Source organism: Belonocnema kinseyi, chromosome 1 (assembly GCF_010883055.1).
Source record: "Belonocnema kinseyi isolate 2016_QV_RU_SX_M_011 chromosome 1, B_treatae_v1, whole genome shotgun sequence".
Lineage (NCBI taxonomy): Eukaryota > Metazoa > Arthropoda > Insecta > Hymenoptera > Cynipidae > Belonocnema > Belonocnema kinseyi.
Genome location: NC_046657.1, coordinates 8,321,853 through 8,345,505, shown reverse-complemented (window position 1 = coordinate 8,345,505; position 23,653 = coordinate 8,321,853). Strand labels below are relative to the sequence as shown.

The 23,653-nt window shown below is 27.1% G+C and overlaps 1 protein-coding gene across 1 annotated transcript in view; it reads left to right on the top strand.

Moving 5' to 3' along the window:
- Positions 1-23,653, top strand: part of LOC117169719 (laminin subunit alpha-2) — a 359,746-nt gene that overhangs the window by 159,822 nt on the left and 176,271 nt on the right. Inside the window, exons 4-8 of the mRNA XM_033356225.1 lie at positions 1,218-1,448; positions 17,879-18,115; positions 18,209-18,370; positions 18,612-18,908; positions 22,456-22,716. Coding sequence (XP_033212116.1) covers positions 1,218-1,448; positions 17,879-18,115; positions 18,209-18,370; positions 18,612-18,908; positions 22,456-22,716 — 1,188 coding nt within the window. The remainder of the gene's footprint in view (positions 1-1,217; positions 1,449-17,878; positions 18,116-18,208; positions 18,371-18,611; positions 18,909-22,455; positions 22,717-23,653) is intronic.

Here is a 23,653-nt window from a genome sequence, read left to right as displayed (position 1 = left end):
ATGTTATGCAACTTTAAAGTATTTCCTATAATTTCGGAAGATTTGAAAGAGTTTCATAGGGCCTTTCAGGTTTTAGGACGTTTTACAATATTCCAAAATAATTTGGGATTTTATGATATTTTAAAAGATTTAAAAAGGTTTGAAATAATTTAGGGCATTTCCAAGGATTCCAAGAAATTTTCAAGAGATTTCCAAATTCTGAAAGATTGTCCAGGAATTTTAATGATTTTAAGGAATTCAAAAAAAATTATATTTGGTTTTTAGGAAGTTCTTAGAATTTCAGAAGATTTTGAAAAATCTTATAGGTCGTATAAACCATATCAATTCCTTGGCATGTCCAAGTCTCGCTACAGCACATGACAGTGGATGCAAGTACAGAATTATGTATTCTAATTTGAAGGCTAGAAAAATGTTGTATTTTCCCTTACTTCTACCGCGACCTCCACGTTATTTTTGTCAAGTGGCGTTAATTGGCCGTTTATCAATGAGCGCGCTTTAAGCAAATTTTTCAACTGCGCATGTGCCGAAAAGCGCGGGTCTATTTGAAATCCATAAATATTATCAATCATAATACAGATAAATATTTTAAAGAAATTTTCACTTAAAATGTTTTTATTAAGATAAATCTAAATAATAGCTCATTCATGAGGAAGGTCAGCATAGTTTTTGAAATTGCCATACGCCTCTTTGGGGAAAATATTCTAAACGTCAAAGTAAGTTATAAAGGTCTCATTAGTAATATTTTACAAGTGCAAAAAACATTTGCGTGATTCTGTTTCATCCTTTTTTTAGTTGGAGACCTTTCAGTTTCACGAAATACAATAAGCTATCCGAAATTTGAGGTTAGAGTACTTGATTTGACCAAATAACCTAAAGTTAGGATATTTTATTTTATTTAGTGAAACTCAAAGGTCGTTAATCGACAAAAGAATGGAACATGACTGAGGAAATACATTCTACACTTGTGAAATATTACTATAAAATAATAAATAAGAAATTAATTAATAAAATGAAAAGAAAAAGTTTGCTGCATTCCATGACGTCATCCTAAAATACGCAATTCAAACCGACAAAGGCTTCCCGGTCTTTGGGCCTCTTTTTAATTGGTCAGACACTGACGCGGAGGAGAGCATACAGGGACCGTGGCGGAAGTTCACTATATTTCGAAATGATTATAAAATTATTTATTGTATTTGATGTATTGCGCTTATTTTTAGATTCATACGCACTTGGTGAATGGTCGACCAGGAGCAATAAATCATACCGAGACAATTCAAGAATTCACTAAAGCAAGATTTATCAGAATTCGACTGCAGAGTTTACGACGAAATGGTGATACTTTCACAGATAAACGAAAAGCGTTTTATTCGATTAAGGAAATTAATGTTGGTGGACGTTGTCTTTGTTCGGGACACGCATCTCGATGTCGATACAGCGTTCACCATGGGGTGAGTAATGAAATTAAATTTATAATTCTTGTTTTCTATTTGCTGCGCAACAGACTTGTAAGCCACTTACTACAAAATTGAGCTAATCGGTTTACTGAATAGAATAATTATGCTTTCAACGCTACACGCGTCATTTTTAGCTGAGAAGAGAACCACTTAGCACGGACACAAACCAGTTTTTGGGAAATGTCGGCAATACAGGGATCTACCAGACTCTATATTAGGGTAACAAACTGTGGAAAACATGTGACGAAGAAAAACTAGTTTATATTATTATTTGGCAGATTCCTTTTACCGATATTTACCGACTTCTGGTTCTGATCTGTGCTAGATTTTTCGTTTCCGCGCTGTTAAGTGACCGTCCATAATCTGCGCTACCATTTTAGGGAGAGAGGGGGGCAACAAAAAATATGGTAGGTTACAAGGAGGGTGGAGGTATGTGGAGGTAACATTACGATCTTAGATAACGTTTAGTACGTTTTCTGAGAATAGTTTTTAAGTTTGCACTAGTTGCACACTGCCCCCTTTCCCATTTTTAAAAACATAATTTTTTACGTGTTTTCCATAAACTTCCCTGTGTCTCGTTATTTTTAACTATTTTTTGTTTTTAAAAAGTCTACTATTATCTTTTTGATTCGGAATTCATCTTGGTTGGTTAAACCTTCTACTTTGTTAATATATTTTTTTTAAGATTCATCTCTTTGGATGAAGATTTCACTATTTTGTTGAAAACTTGTTACATTTTTGGTTCAAAGTTTAAATATTCGATTTTTGGTTGAAAATTGATCTTTTTGAGTTGAAAATTCAACTGTTTAGTTGAAAAACCGTGCCTTTTTCGTAGAAAATTAATTTTCTTAGTTGAAAATTGATCTTTCTAATTTTTAACGAACCCTTTTGCTCGAAAATGCCACTGCCTTCTAAATAACTCAGTTTCTTTGCTTGAAAATTCAACTATTTGGATGAAAATGCCACTCTTCTGTTAAAAAACAATTTTTTGGTTAAAAATTCGAATAGTTAGTTGAAAGTTAATCTACTTTGTTAACAATTCATTTTTTTTTTGTTAAAGATTTCTCTATTTTATCAAAAAATTATTTTACTTTTGGTTGAAAATTGATGTTATTTGAAAATTGTTTTTTTTCGTAGAGAATTAATATTCTTTGTTGAAATTTCATCTTTCTTAGTTAAAATAAAACATTTTGATTGCAAATTCAGCTGACTTATAAAAAGTTCGTCGTTTTCGCTAGAAAATTCAACTGTTTGATTGAAAATTTAACTCTTTTCTTAAAAATCAATTTTTTAAAATTAAAAATTCGACTGCTTGGTTGAAATTCGAACTTTTATGTTAAAAATATATTTTTGTTAAGATTGATCATTTTACTTGAAAGTTTATTTCGTTGGTTGAATATTTAATTATTTTATTGAAATTCGCTTCGAAATTAATTTCATTAACTAAAAATATCATTCTTTTTATGAAAAATCATATATTGTGTTGAAAAATCGTCTTTTTTGGTAGAAAATTTATCATTTTTGGTTAAAAATTAATCTGGTTTGGTTAAAGATTCAATTATATATTTTTTAATCTGTTTTTTGTTGAAGACTCATTATTTTAGTAAAAAATTCATCTCTTCAATTGAAAATTAGTGTTCTTAAACCTAATATTTATAGCCGTAAATTTAACTATTCCAGTGAAATATTTACCATTTTAGTTTAAAACTCATATCCTTGATTTAAAAATCTAACTATTTTGTTGAAAACTTTTTTATTGTTGTTTAAAATTCGTATTTTTTGGTATGAAATTATTTTTTTAATTTGAATTTTCTTCTTTTTGTTTAAAAATGTAATTATTTGATTAGAAATTAATTCTTTGGTCAAAAATTACTCTGTTGGACAGCAAATTCTTTTTTTGAGTAAAAATATCAACAATTTGGATTAACTTTCTTTTCTTTCTTGACTGAAAATTTTTGCTTCTCGAAAATATGTCTTCGTAGTTGTAAAATTTAACATTGTACTTAGAAATACATCTCTTTAGTTGAAAATATCACGTTTTTGTTGAAAATTCTTCTTTTTAGGTAGAAAATTAATTTGCTTGTTTTAAAATTAAAAAAGTGAACTATTTTGTCAAAAATTAGTTTTTTTGTTTGTTGAAATACTGAATATTACATTTTTCGTTAAGAATTCATCTTTTTGTGTAAATTTATACTACTTAGATTGAAAATTTAACTATTTGATTGGAAATTAGACCCTGCAGCTGAAACTTCATCTCTGTAAGTTAAAAATTAAACTATTTGGTTGAGGCTCACCGTTATTGGTTGTCAGAAAAAAATTTCATAAATAAAAAATATGTCTTTTTCCACTTCCTAATTCGCAATTATATTTGCAACAATAATCCTCTATTTTTGAGTTATAATATTTATATTGTATAGACTGCTAAATTTTATAGAATTATGAGTGTAAAATTATTCTTGAATTACCCAGAAACGATTATGAGAGACTTGACCAAAAAGTGTTCACAAACTCAAGCTTAAATCCGTTAAGCGCACCATTAACTTGTCAAGTGTTTCACCGGAACAGTAGCTAATGGCAGAATCTAGCAGAACGCTTAGATCAAAACGTTCTCAAAAGCTGGCAGTAATTCAAGAAAATTTCATTTTAAAAGCCCTCAAAACTTAATTATTATTAAAAAAAATATATGGGAAAAAAAGGAAAGAAAACTACAAGCACCGCATTCTCCAAACATCTATTTCTTTAAAACGTTGTTTGCAGATTCTTTTATCGCCAATGCCTACTGAACTTGTGAAGAAAAGATAGGAATAATTTCTTCTTTTAAAGGTAATTAGCACCTCTCGGAAATTCTATTCACATAGAAGTTTGATTGATGTCGGAACTAAGCTGGCTCTTATCTTATTTGACTTTCTGTTTAGTAAAGAGCCTAGTCTATGGAGAATGGGGATTACTTTCCACCTCCTATTTTTTGTATGAAATCGAGACGATTGAACAAAGACACTAAATTATAGTTTCGAACTATTATGATTTTCAAGTCTTTTTCATTGCTCATCTTTTCCGGGTTTTATGAAAGCAGGAGGCCTAACGGATTTACTGACTAATGGCCGAGACGAGGAATTTCGCAACGATCCGCAACGACATAAACTCAAGAATATGTAGGGAACTCTCAGGTTTAAATCCGGGCTCTTTCAACTTTTATCTTTTAACATTTAAGCCCCAGAGACAAGAATGAGACACGTGGTTATGCCCATATATGTGGAATGGATGATGGCAAAATGTCAGAAAGATAGCGACGCAGCTGCGACTCACGTACTCTAGAGAAAGTTCAGACAATACAGATTAAATGCCTTCACGTGCGTTGCAGTTTATAAATTCTTGGCACCCTCGTTATTTTCAACGCACTTTAATTAATTAAATAATTTAGTGGTTTAAATTATGAAACTTTTTATTCACGACATCCGTAAATGCACCAAAAACCTACTGCGCATTCATAAAGACCAAATAACTTTACTGCGCAGCCAAATGAGCTCTCTAATTCTACTGCGCATCCAGAAATGCGCTAAAAGTCTACTGCGCACTCCAAAGTGCTCTGAATGTCTTCTGCGCAACCAAACGTGCTTTGAAAGTCTACTGTGCAGTCTTCAGAGGTCGTACATACACTATGCGCCACTCCCGAAATGCAGATCTGGTCTAACAGCGCATGATTCGAGAAACGAAGCATCGAGAAGAATTTTCTGTAAAAAAAAGTTAATTTTCTTCCATAATAGTTTAATTTTGAACCAAATAAGACGAATTTTCAACAAAACAGTTCAATTTTCAACGAAAAACTTTTTTTTTTAATTCCCTAATTTTTCCCTGACAAATTTTTTATTTTATTCAGCCATTAATATAAATCTCAATCTTGGAACATTTTTAGTACATAATCTTTTATAAACAGAATAAAGCCATTTTTAATTTAAAATGAATTTTTTTATTGATTATCCTTGACAGTTATTTAAAGTACCTCTTATAAAAATTCCCTGACTTTTGCAAGATTTTTTTCAAAATTTCCTCCTCTTTCCTGATTATCAGGTTTCCTTGCCCTATGGCCACCCTCTCTCATCGTTTTAGATTACTTTTTGCTCAGTTTTCAATATGGAATAATAATTTCAAAACAATTATTTTAAAATACGTCAAATAATAATTTTTATAATTTTGAATTACGCCTATTTCAAAAAGAGTTTCATACTTTATTTCCTTTTTTAGTGTAAAATACTTGAAATTCAAAAGTGCAATAAGAAATATTTTTTTAAATGTATAATTGTTGATATTTATCTCAAGGTCGGCAAACTTCCCGTTTGTCTTGAGAACACGGAACAACCCAAGGATGACACACTTGCGATTCCATTCCGCAAGTGCTTTCGCAGATTTTATCACGCGAGTATAGCTTGCGGATGTTATGAACCAGGGATAGTTTCGCACCTTTGAGAATACATATTTTTAAAAAAACTAATATTTTTTACCGTTTTTTAATGAATCTAAAGATTTGAATTGAGAATTTTACGTTCACAATGAATTATATTTATATAAATAATTAAATACAACGGTTGCCAAGAATTAAACAAATTAGTCTCTCGAAAGTTCTTGTGAAAAATTCAGTTCATTAATGAACTTTCATAAGTTATAAAATTATTCCAGTATCTTTTAATTACCCTCTGGAGTAATTAAAATGACTATAAATAATATCGAACATGACGTAAGGAGTAGATAAATTGTGATTAATAGCTAAAAATATTTATGTCTGGCTATACAAAGTTTGCCAATTATAGTATCAAGATATTTTTCCCCACGGAATTTAGAAATTAATCAAAGTTATGATTTTAACATTTTTGATTTTAAAAAAACCTTTTAAGTTTCTCAAAAAGGTGACTTTTTAACTAAATCCTTGAATTTTCCAACCAAAAAGACGAATTTTTTAGAAGCCAGTTAAATTTTCAATCTAAAAGGACGAGCTTTCTATCAAAAAACACCCATTTTTAACACAAAAATTGAATTCTTATCAAAATAATTAAGTTTTCAACTTGAATGATGAATCTTTAAAAAAATGAATTTTCGATAAAAAAGCTCAACTTTCAACTAATTAGTTGAATTTTCAGTTTAAAAGATTTTCTTTCGCCCAAAAAAGGATTTTAATATTAAATGGAAAACAGTTGAAATCCAACTAAAAAAATACAATTTCAACCAAGAAAGATTTTTCACTCAAGAGTGAAGAAAAGATTAACCAAAACGTTGAATTTTCAAATAAAGAAAGGCCAATTATTCACAAAGATCAGCTTCATAAATCAATTTCTAAAAAATAAAATGAATGTTTAAGAAAGTATTTCCACTTGAAACTTTGTTGCGAATTTAAAAACTGAATAGTTATTAATTTTATTAAGAATTTATAATAAAATTAATATTTCGAACATAATTTTATTAAACAATATAAAACGGTTTATTTTCAGACAAAAATGGATTAGCTAAATTTTCTGTTGAGGAAATCAATTTTTATTTATCTTAACCATCAATTAACTATATTTTTAACAACATATTATATTTTAAGCAAAATATATACATTTTTTACGAAGGGGGATTTTTCTATCAAAAGAGAAAAGATGTGAACCAAGTTATTAAATTTTTTCGTAGAAAAGAACCAATTTTCAACCAAAAAAAGAATAGTGAAATCTGCATTTTAAAAAATGCATTAGGAAAAAACAAAATTTTGAACCAAATCGTTGGATTTTATACTAAAATAATAGAATTTTTTAACTAATAAGGCGAATTTTCAATCAGATAATTGAATATTAAATTGAAAAGAACCAATTTTCAACCAAGAAAAGAATAGTGAAATCTGCAGTTTAAAAAATTCATTAGGAAAAAACACATTTTTGATCCAAATAGTTAAAATTCAAACAAAGAAATAAATTTTTAACTAAAATGGTGCAACTTCAACTACAAAAATTATTTTTAAGACAGTGACTCAATTTTTGACCGAACAGTTTTATTCTCTACCAAATTGTTTATTAATTTTCAAAAAAAATTAAGTATGAATTGTCAACAAAATGGTAAAATTTGTAACCAAAGAAATTAATTATTAACTAAAATCATGAAGTCTCAACTAAAAAAATTATTTTAAATAAAGTAATTCAACTTTCGAACAAACAGTTTAATTTTTCACTAAATTATTTAATTTTCGAGAAGAAAGTACAAATTTGCATAAGAAGAAATGAATTTTCAACTCCAAACTATAAATTTTCAAACAAAAAGTTCATTTTCCACTGAAACAGGAAAATTTTACTTATACAGTTACATTTTCTCAACGAAGAGGATTAATTTTCGGCCAAACAAGATTAATGTTTAAAAGAATTAATTAATTTTCATCAAAGTATTTAAATCTTTCAAGGAATTTTCAAACAAATAGTTGAGTTTTCAACTAAAAAAGATATACATTTTTAACAAAATGTGAAATAGTTCAATTATCAGTTAAAAAAATTAAAGTTGAAGAAACAAAGAAAAACGAATATTCAACAAAATAGTTCAAATTTCAGCCAAAGAAATGAATTTCTAACTAAAATAATAAATTTTCAACTATAAAAATTAATTTTTAAGGAAGTTATTAAACTTTCGACCCACTTTTTTTATTTTTTTACTAAATTTTAGAATGTTCGAGAAGAAAATGCGTTTTCCTAAGAAATGAATTTTCAACCTCAAAATGCGAATTTTCCTCCAGAAACCGGTTAGTTTCAAATCCAACAGTTTTATTTTTATCCGAATAGGATTAATTTTCTATAAAAAGATCAATTTTCGACAAAAGACAGAATAGTTCAGTTATCAGTTAAAAATATTTATTTTAAATTTAGAAAACGAATTTTCGACTAAATAAATGAATTTGAAACCAAGAAGATTAATTTTTAACGAAGGAAATTAATTTCCGCAAAAAATATTAATTTTTAACAAAATATTTTAATGTTTCAAGGATTTTTTAACCAAAAAGTTGAGTTTTTAAGTAAAAAGATCAATTTTTAACAAAAAAGTGGAATAGTTAAATTTTGAGTGTAAAAAAAGTAATGTTCAACAAAAAAAGAAAAAAAAAATCAACAAAGCAGTGACATTTTCAGCCAGTGAAATGAATTTTTAAATAAAATAATAAATCTTCAACGGAAGAAATAAATTTTTAAGGAAGTTTTTCAACTTTCGATTAAACAATTTAATTTTCTACTAAATTGTAGAGTGTTCGAGAATAAAATGCAACATGTTTTCATAAGAAATGAATTTTCAACCTCAAAATGTGAATTTTCAACCAGAAACAGGCTAATTTTTAATTAGACTGTTGCATTTTTATCCGAAAAATATTAGTTTTCTATAAAAAATATTAATTTTCGACAAAAGACAGAATAGTTCAATTTTCATTGGAAAAAGTTAATTTTAAATTTAAAAAACGAATTTTAAACCAAGAAGATTAACTTTCAACGAAGGCGATTAATTTTCTAATAAAAAAGATCAATTTCTAACAAGATAAATGGTATTTCAACAAAATATTTGCATTTTTTAACGGATTTTCAACCAAATAGTTGATTTTTCAATTTAAAAATAAAATTTTGATTAAAAAATGGAATAATTGAATTATCAGTCAAAAAATTATTTTTCAACCAAAAAAAAAAAATAATTTTTAACAAAATAGTTAAATTTGTGATTAAAGAAATTCATTGTTTAGTAAAATGATGAATCTTTAACTAAAAAAAAATATTTTGAACATGTAGTTCAATTTTTGACCAATTAGAATAATTTGCTATCAAATTATTAAATGAGAATAAAATATTAATTATATTCAAAACAGATGAATTGTAAGCCCCAAAATGTGAATTTCAAGCAAGGAAGTTAATTTTCAACCAAAACAGGTTAATTTGTAATTAGACGGTTACATTTTGATTGAAAAAGGATGAAATTTCTACAAACAAAAAAAAAACGAATTTTTAAACCAAAAGTAAAAAAATTCAATAAAATAGTTCAATTGAAAAAAAGTTCAAGAAGGAAACAAATTTTTAAACAAAAACCACAACCTCCGCCCCACTAAATAAGACAGCACAGAATAACCGTTCACCCCACCCTCCCTCTAAAAAAACTTTACGTAATTTATGCAACTTCCTTAATTTAAATTTTATATAATAAAATACTCATGTATCCCTGAATGATTGCAACCCAACCGACTTACACGTGAAAATATCGTATAAAATCAGGGGCTTTGCTTGAGAAACTATAAATTAATATCCAGATAAATGTACCGTAGTATTACAGCCTACATTAACATAAGTGTTATTTACCGCAAGGAAAAGGGTCGTTAACTTTGATATATGTATAAATCTTCGTCTAAAGATGAGTTGGATGGTACGAATGAATATTTGCATTGCCAAATATTCCAAAAATATTTAAAATATTTGAGATATTTCGCAAAAATTTCAGAAAGATTTTACTAATATTTAAAAAATGGCCAAGATTGCAGGTAGATTTTAAAGATTCCTCAAAGATTTTAATAATTTACCAAAAGTTTTGCAAAAATGTTTAAGGTTTAGCAAAGATATTTGATATATATTTAAAAGATTTCCCAAAAACGGCAATGATTTTTCAAAGCTTTCACAAATTTCTCAAATATTACCAAATATTTCGAAAGTATTTTCAATATTTTGCAACGATTTCCAAAGGTTTCACATTGATTTGAATGATTTCCCAAAAATTTTATTTTGAAATATTTTTCAAAAATTTTGGATTGATTTAAAAGATTTCACAAATACTTCAAACATTTTACAAAGATTCCCGATAGATTTCTGATAGATTTCAAAAAGTGCACAAAGATTTTAATGATTTTACAAAGATTTGAATAATATTCCAAACATTTTAAATATTTTGCAAAGATTTCATAAGGAATTAAATAATTTCCTCAAGATTTTATTTTTAATGTTATATTAATCGTAGACCATTATAAACAAAAATTAACATAAGAATGATGGATTTCCCTAAGATTTCACAAACATTTCAATAATTTCACAAATATTATCAAATAGTTTTAAAATATTTCAAATATTTCGCAAAAATTTTCCAAAGTTATAGGAAGATTTCAATGATTTCCTCAAGGTTTCAAAATTTTTTTTAAATATTACACAAAGATTTCAGGTAGATTTCCAAGAATATACAAAAATTTGAATGATTTCACAAAGATTAAAAAATGTTCACACATATTTCGCAAAGATTTTAGATAGATTTAAAACATTTCACAAAGATTTCCATTATTTAAAAATATTCACAAAGCTTTAAATAGCTTCACAATTATTAACTGATATTTAAAAACTATTTTAAATATTTCGGAAAGATTTCCGAAGATTTTCTAAAGCTTTTAATGATTTCCCAAAAATTTCATGAATATTAAAACGATTTCTCAAAGATTTCGTACAGATTTGGAATATTTCATAAAGACTTCAATGATTTCACCAAAATTACCAAATATTTCGAAAAATTTTCAAATATTTCCCATAGATTTCAGGTATATTTCCACGAATGCACAAAGGTTCAAATCATTTCTTAAAGATTAAAAAAATTGCACAATTATTTCTCAAAGATTTTGGATAGATTTTAAAGAGTACACAAAGATTTCAATGATTTCCCAAAGATTTCACACCGATTTAAATAATTTCATAATTATTGTCATATATTTAAAAAATATTTTTAATATTTCGGAAAGATTTTCAAAGATTTTCCAATGCATTTATTGATTTTCCAAAGATGTCAAATATTTTGCAAAGATTTCAGGCAGGTTTAAAATATTTCTCGACAATTTCGGACAGATTTGGAAGTATTCACAAAGAATTCAATAATTTCAATAACTTCACAAATATTACCAAATATTTAAAAAACATTCTAAATAATTTGAGAAGATTTCTAATGATATTAGAAAGATTTCACAAAAATTAGAATAATGTTTTGAGAATTTCAAAGATTTCATAAATATTTCGCAATTATTTCACAAAGATTTAAAATACTTTGCAAAGATTTTTGATAGATTTAAAAGATTGCACAAATATTTCACAAATTTCTCTAATGTGACCAAATATTCCAAAGTATTTAAAATATTTCGCAAAGATTTACAAAAGTTTCACAAAGATTGGAATGATTTTCCAAAAATTTTTAAAAATTAAGAAAATATTTGGTGAAGATTTTAGATTAAAAAGATTACACAAAGATTTCAATTATTTCACAAAATTTTCAGATAGATTTCCAACAATGCACAAAGATTTCAATGATTTTCCTAAGATTTCACAAAGATTTCAATAATTTCACGAAAATTATAAAATATTTTTAAACATTTAAAATATTTCCAAACGTTTCGAAAGATTTCACGAAGATTTTAATGATTTCTCCAAGATCTCACAAATATTTCTCAAAAACTTTGTTTGAATTGTTTTGGTAAAAATTCGACTATATGGCTAAAACTTAATCTTTTTTTTAATCACCTCCTTTGTATAACATTAACTTTTTTGTGGAAAATCCATAGTTCTCGGTAGAAAATTCAATTTTTTAAATCTAAAATTCATGTATTTTGCGGAAAATTTCTCTTCTTGGGTAAAAAATTAATTTAATTATTTTTTTTAATTAAACTTTTTGGCCGTGGATTTAATTAGATTGTTAAAAATTGTATTTTTTTAGTCAATTTATTTGTAAAAGAATGTGCTTTTTTCTGAAAAATAATTTTTTTTAATGAAAGTGTAACTATTCCATTTTTGGTTGAAAACTTATATTTTTTAGTTGAAAGTTCAACTACTTGGTTAAAATTCAATTATTTTCGCTGGGTAGAAAATTGGTAAAATTGGTAAAATTGGTAAAATTGGTGAAATTGGTACTTGGTAGAAAATTACATTTTTTGTTGAAATTTTTTTTTTTAGCAGAAAATGAATGTTGTGTTTTGAAAAATCATCATTTTGGATGAGGATTTAATTATTTTGTTAAAATATCCTGGTTTTTAGTTGAATTCAACAAATCGAAAATTAGTTTTTTTGTTTTGTTAAAAATTAATATTTTAAGATGTAAGTTTCACTATTCCATTTGTTGTTAAAAACTTGTATTTTTTAGTTGAACATTGGGTGAACATTCTACGCTTTGGTTAAAAATAATTTTTTTTAATGTAACTATTTTATTCATAAGTAATGTTTTTAATAAAAAATACAAGTACTTGGTTAAAAGTTGAACTTTTTTTTTAAAATAATTTTTATGGTTAAATATTCATCTCTTTCCTTGTTAATTGAACTATTCGATTTTTAGAAAAGTAATCTTCTCGGTTAAGAAAATATTTTTTTTGGGTGAAAGCCTTTTGTTGAAAATTTATTTTATTGTTATCGATTAATTATTTTATTTGAAAATTGATCTCCTCTGAAAATGTAACTATTCCACTTTTGATTCGAACATGATATTTTTGATTGAAAATTGATTTCTTCTATTTGAAAATTCAGGTATTTTGATGAAAATTTCGTATTTTTTGGTAGAAATATAATATTTATTTCTGTTTAGTTAAAAATTTAAATATTAGGTGGAAAATCAATTAGTTTTAGTTGGAAATTTAATTATTCTGTTGAAAGTCGCATTTTTGGTTAAAAAATCAACTGCTTCGTTTAAAGTTTAACTACTTTTAAAAAAGCTAAAATTGATGACTCATTTTAGTTCAAAATCGATTTCTTTTTTAGAAAACTCGTCTGCTTGGCGTGAAAACTTAAGAGTTTGTTAGAAAAAGAACTTTTTCATGGAAAATTCATATTTTTGTTGTAAATTAAGCTATTTGCTTAAGAAGTTTTCTTTTTTGGTTGATTTCAATAGTTTGAAAATTTGTTTTCTCAATTAATTTTTTTAACATAATACTTTATATCCTATTTTTGATTCTAAAATAAATCTTTCGTACATTAATTGAAAATTCAACTATTTGGTTTGAAATTCACCTTTGTTGATTGAAAATTGATCTGCTATATGTTAGAGAATTCATCTATTTTATTAAAAATTTGCGATTTGTTAGAAAATTCTTTATTTGTTGTAGAAAGATAATGTTTCTGGAATAGAAATAAGTTTTTCTGTTAAAGACTCAACTTTTCGGGTTGAAAATTCAGCTTTCTATTTAAAAAATTTGATCTTTCAGTTTTAAAATTTAACCTTTTTTATTTAATCTTATTCTTATTTTTTTTAGAGTTTAACAACTTTGTTAAAAACTTTCATAATGGTTGCATTATTTTGTTGTAAACAATTCATCGGTGAGACTTCAAAATTCTACAATTTAATAAAAAATTAAACTATTTGTTGAAAATTAATTGCATTGTTGAAGATTCGTCTTTTTGGGCTTAAAAATTTATATATTTTTTCGGAAATATTTTTTTGTTTTAGTTTTATAAATTTATACGATACAACTTGGTTCAAATATGGTCTTGCAAAAAATGTCCATGAAAGATTGAGGGTTTGATCGAATGGAGGAGATAATGTCTTGCGTCATTTTTCATCTGAGATATTTTTCCGATTCGAGAAGGATCAATGTACGCAGTACCTTGTTCACGTTCTCTTGCCAAGTTTACAAGTTTTATGGCCATTGTACCTTCTTTTGCAATAATACTTCATTCTCGATTTATCGCAGTTTTAGAATCAATTTACAAACTTTCCAAACTAGATCATTCTCAATTTAATTGTGTAACAAATTATATTTACAGAAATAGAATAATTTCCCAAGTTTGAGGTGAAAAGTGTCTTATTACTGATTAAAATCTTGAATTAATTAAGAAAAAATACTGTTCGTCAAATAAAACGAGGAGAATTAAAATTTCGCAATTTATATTTGCCGCTAAAAAGTAACAGTATTAAAGTATTAAAGAGGTTTTTATTAGAGAGTATTATACTCTTTGGCTTTTATTAACTGACTACAATCTTGATTTAATTGAAAACAATGTCTGTCCATTGAAGAGACAAGAATCAAAATTTCTCATATTTGAATTTCCCGCTAGAAAGTTGCAATGCCAGACTTGAACATAACCTCGATTTTCTCTTTAAATGTAAGATATTCGAAAATATAATTGTTCGTTTCATATCTGCAAAAATTATAGTATTAAAAAATAAAATTTGTTACCACGAATAGTGAATTTTTTTTAAGTCATAGAGTTTTTTGTTGTAATAAATTTATCTTTTGTTAAATCGTCAAGTCTATACAAATAAAATATTTTTGAAATTTACTATAATAAAGTACCTCCTTCTCTTACTTTTTTCCAAACCAAGTGTTTCTTTAAGAACAAGATAAAACGAAATAGAGTTTTTTTATTTTTTAAATTAAAAGGCTTAAGAAAATATTTTTGATGTTGAAAGCTTTAATTACAATTCCTAATTGAAAAAATAGTAAAATTTGAATTTTTGTTGACTTTTATTCTCTAAATGTTTCAAATTTAAAGTCAAAACTTATATAGTTAGATAATTTTAAAGAGAATTACGCAATTTTTATAAAGTAGGTTCATATAAAATGTGACTTCATTTTTAAGCAAAGACTGATAAGCCTAAAATTAAATATCGTGAGAAAAATCGTAGTGCCATGCTTAAACATAACCACCACCAGTGGTGTCAGAACGCGGATATCTCTGACATGCGCAGTGGTTATTCCGGTGTATTCTTAGGCTATGTGACGCCATGCGTCAATTTAAATATACACAGAATCATTACTGCGCATGCCAGCGATATGCGCGTTCTGACACCACCTACCACAACCCACGAACTAGTATAGAGACACCACTCCCGGAAAAGTTGGACGCATGGATTTGAATTTAGTTAGTTTGCATCACTCGTAGCGCCTCTTGCGGAAAAATGCGAAACCGAGAACATTTTCAAAATTCTTTGCTTTTTCCTTGACTAATTTTTCATTTCATATCATTAATATTAAAATGCTAGCATTTTATTCTTATGATACTTTTAACATAGAATATTTTGTAAACGGAATAAAACAGTATTTCATATACAAATTTAAAATTTTCAGATTTATTAAATCAATCAAAACAAAAAAATGTCTTCTCTAGTATAAAACATGGATTTTTACATAATACTGGAATGTTCAACACACTAATTGAATTTTTAACATAATAGTTGATTAATCAACCGAAAAAGATACATTTCTTACAAAAAAGTGTCATAGTTTATATTTCAATTCAAAAATACTTAAATTTATACAAAAAAAAACGATCAGTTTTGAAACCAAAAAACGAATTTTCAACAAATTAAGATTTTTCATTCAAGAAAAAAAGTTTATCTAAATGGTCCAACCTTCAAGACAAAAGAGGAATTTTCTCTACAAAAGTTGCATTTTCTTTACAAAAAATATGATTTTTCAGCAAAAAATTAATTTTCCACGAAACATATGCATGTTTACCCAACAAAAATGAATTTTCAAACTAAAAAATTTTTTTCCAGAAAAAGCGAATTTTCAGCTAAAAAATATCAATCTTAAAAAACAGAAAAGTTAGATTTTCTGTTAAAAAATTAATTGCAAACAAAAAAATTGTATTTTGCACTAAACAGTTAAATTTCCAACCAGACATAAGCTTTCAATAAAAAAAAATTTTAACAATGCAGTTTAACTTATAACCAAGTAGTTGATTTTTCAATTAGGAAAGATTAATTTTCAACAAAATAATTAAACTTTTGACCAAAGCGACGAATTTTCAACTTAAAATATAAATCTTTAACAAAAAAGTGATTTCTTAACAAAATGATAGAAGAAATTTAATTTGTTCTTTAATGAATTTTTAACTTTTTGGTTAAATATCATTCTTCTTTGCTTGAGTATCGAGCAAAGAAGAATGATTGAATTTTAAATCCAAAAAGATGAATTTTTAAACAAAATGGACGACTTTTTAACAAAATTGATGAATTCTCTACTAAATAATTGCATCTTTATCAAACAAGTTGAAATCTCTCTTAAAGCTGAAAAATTGTTAATTACAAACAAAGTTGAAGTTTTCACGCAAAAACGATTCCAGTTGACTCTGCAAGATCAAAAATTAAATTTTTTTAACAAAAAATAATTTTCTACGCAAAAAATTGAATTTGCAATCGAAAAAGAATGAATTTTTAACTAAATAGTTGAATTCTCTAACAAATAGTTGCATTTTTATCCAAAAAAATAAAAGCATTTTATTAGATTGTTAATTAAATAAAAACAAATTTTCAAAAATAGTTAAATTTGTATCCAGAAAATAATTCAGTTTTTTTTCAACATTCAAATATTATATTAAAACAGTAGAATTCTCAACAAAAAATTATGACTTAACAAAATTGTTGAATTTTCAACCAAACAATTGCATTTTCATCCAAGAAAGGTGTAATTTCTGCTAAAGCCGGAGAATTTTTGAACCAAAAAGACAAACTTTAAAAATGAGTTAAATTTTCAAGCGAACAGTTGCATTTTTATTTAAAAAAGATGAAATTTATCCTAAGACAGATGGATTTAAAAAAAAACTTTAATAAAATAATTAAATTTTCATCCAAAGAAGAGTCCAGTTCACTTTCTAACACCGAAATAAGAATTGTAAACAATTTGCCTCCAAAATGGATGTCATTTTAAGAAAATTATTAAATTTCCAAGTAAATAATAAAATGTATAACTGAAAGGATAATCTGAAAAAGCAAGTTGTTGCGAATTTTCACAATTCTAATCTGAAAATATTTCATTTTTTATGTTTTTAACTTGTCCTATTTTTGACATTTTAATCTTAAATTATTCAGATTCGAGATTCTTCAATTCAAAATAAGATTGTTAAATTTTAAACGCTTTGAATTAAAAATGATACAATTTCAACTTCTTTCTAAAAAAATTCTCCATTAAAAAAATTTGTAATCTGAAATTTTTCAATTTAAGACGCTCGTAATTACAAATAATGCTGTTTTAATTCCTTTAAATTTTAAATTATTGAATTTTCACATTTTCAATTGCAAAATATTTCATTTTTGATATTTTGAACTTGTCCTTTTTTCGAAATTTTCTTATTATCTTAAATCATAGAAATTCGAGATTCTTGCATTTAAAATAAAATTGTTTTATTCTCAAAGCTTTAAAAAAAAGTCTACACTTTGGAACGCTTTGATTTAGAAATAATATAATGTCATTTATAAAACTTGTATTTCAACGCTTTTTCGCAAGAGGCGCTACGAACGATGCCAACTAACTAAATCCAAATCTATGCGTCCAAATTTTCCCAAGGCAGAGCATAGGAGTGGGGTCTCCACATTCTACTTTCGTGCCACAACCTGTGTCATAGAGTTGGCGCAATAATTTAAATTTGAATATTCTTTTTCCATCTTATAAATAACTACTTTAATCTTATGAACCAAGCTAAAGCTCAAATTTCTTTTTTCAGCATCAAGAGTGCGAATGCGAACGACACACATGTGGCGAACAATGCGAAGAATGCTGTCCTATGTACAATCAAATTGCATGGAAATCAGGAACTTCGGGCAAAGGATTTCATTGCGAAAAATGCAATTGTAACGGACATGCAACTTCTTGTCGATACGATCCGAATGTGGCCGAGCAGAAACTTTCTTTGGATATTCGTGGAAAATACAGAGGAGGGGGTGTGTGTCTAAATTGCTCGGTAAGTCAAAAAATTGTACAATTATAATTTAAATTGTACACTGCACATTCAGTTATCTATTAGTAATTGTTTTAAATTGTTTACATTTTTCAGGATCACACAACAGGAATAAATTGCGAAAAATGTGAGGAAGGTTACTACAGGCCAAATGGAACTTTACCTGATGCTCTCGAACCTTGTAAACCTTGTGATTGTAATGTCCATGGCAGCACTGGATACTGCATTCCTGATAATACTCTCGCATACACGGGAAAGGCAAGATTTCATTTATTATGCAATTTCTAGCTATATTTTAAAATTCTTAATTGTAAGTTAAGGATATTTTAGAAAAAACTAAGATTTCGCAATTTAAATTTCGCGCCACAAGCTCGCGCTGCTAGACTTAAACCTAACCTCATATTATGGCGCGAAATTCAAATGAACTGATTTTCTTTGCAATCAATTTAAACTAAAACGTTAATAATATTCAAAAATTTTATATATTTCTATGTTTCAGGTAGCAGGCGCCTGTGAATGTAAGAAAGGATTTTTCGGGTTCAAATGTGACCAGTGTGCATCTGGTTATCGTCAATTTCCTGATTGTATGCCTTGCCCCTGTGATTCTAGGGGAGTTTTGTCTTCCCACGATTGCGAAGGAGACTGTCTTTGCAAATCGAATGTTGCCGGAGAATTTTGTAATCGTTGTAAGCCTGGATTTTTTGGTCTTACAAAAGAAAACGCGGAAGGATGTCTTCCATGTTTCTGTTCTGGAATTGCTGAAGAGTGTAATGCTGCTAAAATGACGTATACTACTGTTAGTCCTTTTCTATATCTAAAAAATATATACATTTTTCGCCACACTTAAACATAACCTCAAATTTCGTGATAATTATGGCGCGAAATTCAAACTGCTGTATTTTTATTTAATTAAAGATCAGATTATAAAGAGACTGATAATAGAATTATATCTCAATCGGAAAATGAAAATGCTCGTGAATTTTATATTCTGAAAAAATGGGATCTGCATAAACGCGTTACGTTCGCAACCCCTGAGGGGAAATCGACTTGTCGACGTCCTCGAGCAATAAACTCGACGCAGCTGATACTTATCTCTTTTATCGGATTCTGCTGAATATAGAGCCTGTGATTATGATGTCAAGTGACAAGTTTTTTTTTATTTATTAATTTTCAAAGGATGAATGGGATGGGATGAAGACATGAAGACTTCATAAAATAGTGAATGAATCTATTAACGGAGAGTTGAGATAATAAATATTGAAGATTTAATTTGCAGACCTGAAGAAAGTTTTTTTAAAAACAAATTTGATAAATTTCTTGAATTATAGATAACAAATTGTTCTTTTTAAAAAAGAAAAATGTTAAGGTTTGAATTTCGCGCCACGACACCAGAGTGCGTGATCTGTGTGGGTCCGAGTTCTGCAAAGATTTAAATTAATTAAATAAAAAATATCTTTTTTATGCAAATTGTTAATAAAGGTTTATAGTTTATTTATAAAAAATTAAGAAGCCATCAGTTTTCAGAGAAAAAAATCAATTGAAAAAGTTCAAAGTACGTGTTTTGATTAATACTAGATAGACAAATTTGCAACAAAATTCATTAATTTTTATCTAAATATTTGAAGCTCTAACTGAAAGGTAAATTTTCTACTGAAAAAAACAAACAAATTTTCAACTAAATTTTTTAATCTTGGTCTGAAGAAATAAATTTTTACCGAAAATAGAAAAGTGTGATTTTCAGATTAAAAAAATTAATTTCCAACAATATCTACAAGTTGCAACAAAAGAAGTGAATTTTCAACTAAAAAAAAATTCGATTAAAAATGGAATAGTTCAATTTTCTATTGAAAGAATTAATTTACAACCAAAAAAAGCGAATTTATCAATAGAGTAGTTGAATTATTTGTTAACAAAATATTATAACTTTGAACCAAAAAAGATAAATTTTCAACGAAATATTGAATAGCTGATATTCCACTCAAAAAATTCAATATTACATAAAAAATAGTTGAATTAAACAAAACAGAAAAATTTTCAATATGACACTTAATTTTGAAGTTCAAAAATTATTTTTGAACACAAAAAAAAGAAATGTCCAATAAAATAGTTTTACATCGCAATTAATGAATTTTCAACTAAAAAAATTAATTTGTAACAAAAAATCAAATAGTTCAATCTTCAGTTAAAAAATAACTTTTGAGTCCTAAAAAAGGAGATTTAAATGAAATACTTAAAATTTCAACCAAAACTATAAAATTTTCAATAAAAATAATAAAAATGTCAATAAAATTTTTAAATTTTCATCGAAAGAAGCGAATAAAAAATATTTTTTCACAAAAAATAAAACAGTTCCATTTTCATTTTAAAAAACTAATTTTTAACCTAAAAAGAAGATTTAAACAAAATACTCAAATTTTCAATAAAAAAATCAATTTTTTATAACAAAAAGGTAGTTTTCAAAAGTGGTTATATTTTTAACCAGAGAAATTAATTTTTAACTAAAATAAATGAATTTTCAACTAAGAAGAATAATTCTCGTCGCAAGCTATGCGCGCGGCTCGCTTCGCTCGCAAGTTTGAGCGCGCCTAGGGCGCGCGACGGTTGAATATCGCGCTTCGGGCTCGATAATAGGCTACCTCGCGCTTCGCGCTCGAACATAATTACACCTCTCGCTTCGCGCTCAGATATTTATTCTTTGCATTTGGAATGCTTGAAAAAAACTTTATCAAAAAGATCTCTTTTAGATGGCAGTATTTATATGCGTCTTCATATTCTGAATTGTCTACTTAATTAAGTATAGTCAAAGATTAAGTTTCTAAAAGCTCAGTAGGCTTTGAGATACACATTCTCATCGTAACACTCGCGCTGCGCGCTCGATTTCCGACAGACATTTGTAAACAGGTTCTATTGGATTTTTTTCTCGTAACTTTCGTCGCTTTTCCACACATTTTTTTTATTTTATTTTTTTTTCAACGTTATTTTTCACGAATAAAACAAAAAGTAGGCGTCCTATCAAGAGGTGATTCTTAACGAAATTGTAGATCTTTTTTGGGATAACCATTTTTGTTAATTCATCTTTTTTTGTATCCTACATAGTTTGTCCACAAAATGGAATTTTTTATTTTCCATTATTTTTTGTGCAATCAAAATTTGAATTTTCGATTTTTGAAGAAAATTCAAAAATTGGTTATGATAATCTTGCAGAGATTTCAAAAAGGAATGTTTCTCTTCTCCTGACTTTTTTTCATATCGTGCGTAAATAGAATTTTCAAATTCAGAAAAAAGTGGTCTCAAAAATTTTCAAAATGCGCTCACTTTTTGAAATTTAATCAAAAATGGCTGATTAATGAACTCGTCCTTTCTTTTAGGACCTAGAAAAAGTGTGCCAAAGATGGATTTAATTCGTTCATTTTTTCCAGAGTTATCGTGTTTACGGACGGACGGACGGGCGGACAGACAGTCGCCATCGTGAAAACCTGATTTTCGGATTCAGGGGGTCTCGAAACGTGGAGATCCGTTGAAAAAGTGTGATGTCACATTTCCGACAATTCTAATACTTTCTTAATCATAAATGATGAGAATGTAAAAAGAAACTTTCAAACACATAGTTGAATTTTTAACTAAAAAAATCGATTTAAAAAAAAAAAAATTTTTTAAAACATAGTTTCATTTTTAACCGAAAAATAATTTTTCAACCAAAAAGATAAATTGTTAATCATAATCATTTATTTTCAACCAAGAGAGACGAATTTTAAATAATATACATGGATTTGAATTCAAATGGTCGATTTTTAGACTGATAAAGGCAATTGTTTTAGCATTTTCAGTTAATAAATTTTTAACGAAAAAGAAAAACTAGTTTATTTTAAACAAAAATGATGAATTTTATGTTGTTGAATTCAAGCAAAAAGGAAGAATTTTCAACAAATGTAATTTTTCTCATAAAAACGGTCAGTCTTTAACCAAAAATAAAACAAAAAGAAACAAGACACATTTTCAACCAAATATTTAAATATTCAACCAAAAAGAAAAAACTTCAACTGATAAAATTTCGATGCAAAAAGCTATTTTTTATATATTAAATTTCAATTTTCGTAGAACTTGGACCCTAACAGATCGCGCACTCTCGTGAGTTGGAAACTTCCCGAGTGCCACACTCAAACATAACCTTCAATTTTGATATCATTCAGGCGCGAAATTCAAACGGCTATATTCTCTGCGACGGATTAATAAGAGGAAAACAACTGAGAAATCTTTTATTAGATTGGAGATTATTTTAAATTTAATTGTGATTGTCGTTCTCACGATTGTAATAAAAATTAACATTTTTTTGGTTATTTTAGGTATCAACATTAGATGATTGGCAAGTGAGTGACATAAATGGATCGAGAATTGTGAATTCAACTTTGGATACAGATCGTGGTTGGTTAACAATATCGTCCTTCGAAGTCGAATATGAAAGTCCATTTTGGCTCGCTCCCAAAATCTACACCGGAAATCGTTTGTCCTCCTACGGGAGCAATCTCACTTATTCTGTCACGTGGGTCGTCATGCGTGGAGACACTAGTGGAAAACCTACCATCCAACCAAGTCTTGTACTAATCGTAAGTATCTGATGCCGGAAAAGACATTTCAATCTTAATGTCTGCAAAAATTAGCTTCATCATCAGAGAGTTGATTTTAATGAGCATTTGTAAACATTTTGAATTAGGATTAAAAATCGTATTGGAAAGGGCGCTTAATTTAAATGATAAAAGTACTCAAAGTAATAGAAAACATACTATTCGCACTATTCAGGACTGCTACAATATCCCAATTTCTAAATTCTTCTAAGTATAAAACCAACCGTACACCAAAAACATAAGTAATATTAATGCAAAAACAATTTTGTTTCTAAATACATCTAAACACTTTATAGTTGAGTTTACAAATTTAAAAAAATATAATAAAATTTGAACCTGAGAAATGAATTTTTTTAAACTAAAATTATGAATTTTCAAACAAAAAGATGAATTTTTAACCAAATATTTAGTTGAATTTTTAACCCAAAAAATTAATTTTCATCTGAACAAGATCAATGTTCAACCGCAATTAGAATAGATAAAATTTTATAAAAATAAATTTTCACAAAAAAAACAACGAAATTTCAACAAAATAATTGAATTTTAAAGACAAAATATGAATTTTCTAATAAGAAAGGTATAGTTTCAATAAAATATATAAATTTTCATGTAAAAAAGATACATTTAAAAACCAAAACCAGAATAGTTCAGTTTGCAGTTAGAAAAGTAAATAAAAAAAAATTTTTCCAGCCAATTTAATTAATTATCATCTAAAAATAGAAATTTTGAATCAGAAATAGAATATTATCACTTCTGATAAAAAAATTAGTTTTCAACTAAAAAGAAACGAATTTTCAGCAAACAATGTGAATTTCTGAACAAATAGTGAAATTGTGGGTCCGGATGCAATAAGGGCACATAAAATTTTTTCGTGCGAAAACGAAGTCCCCTGGAGGCTTTAGAAAAAATTTTCGAATTT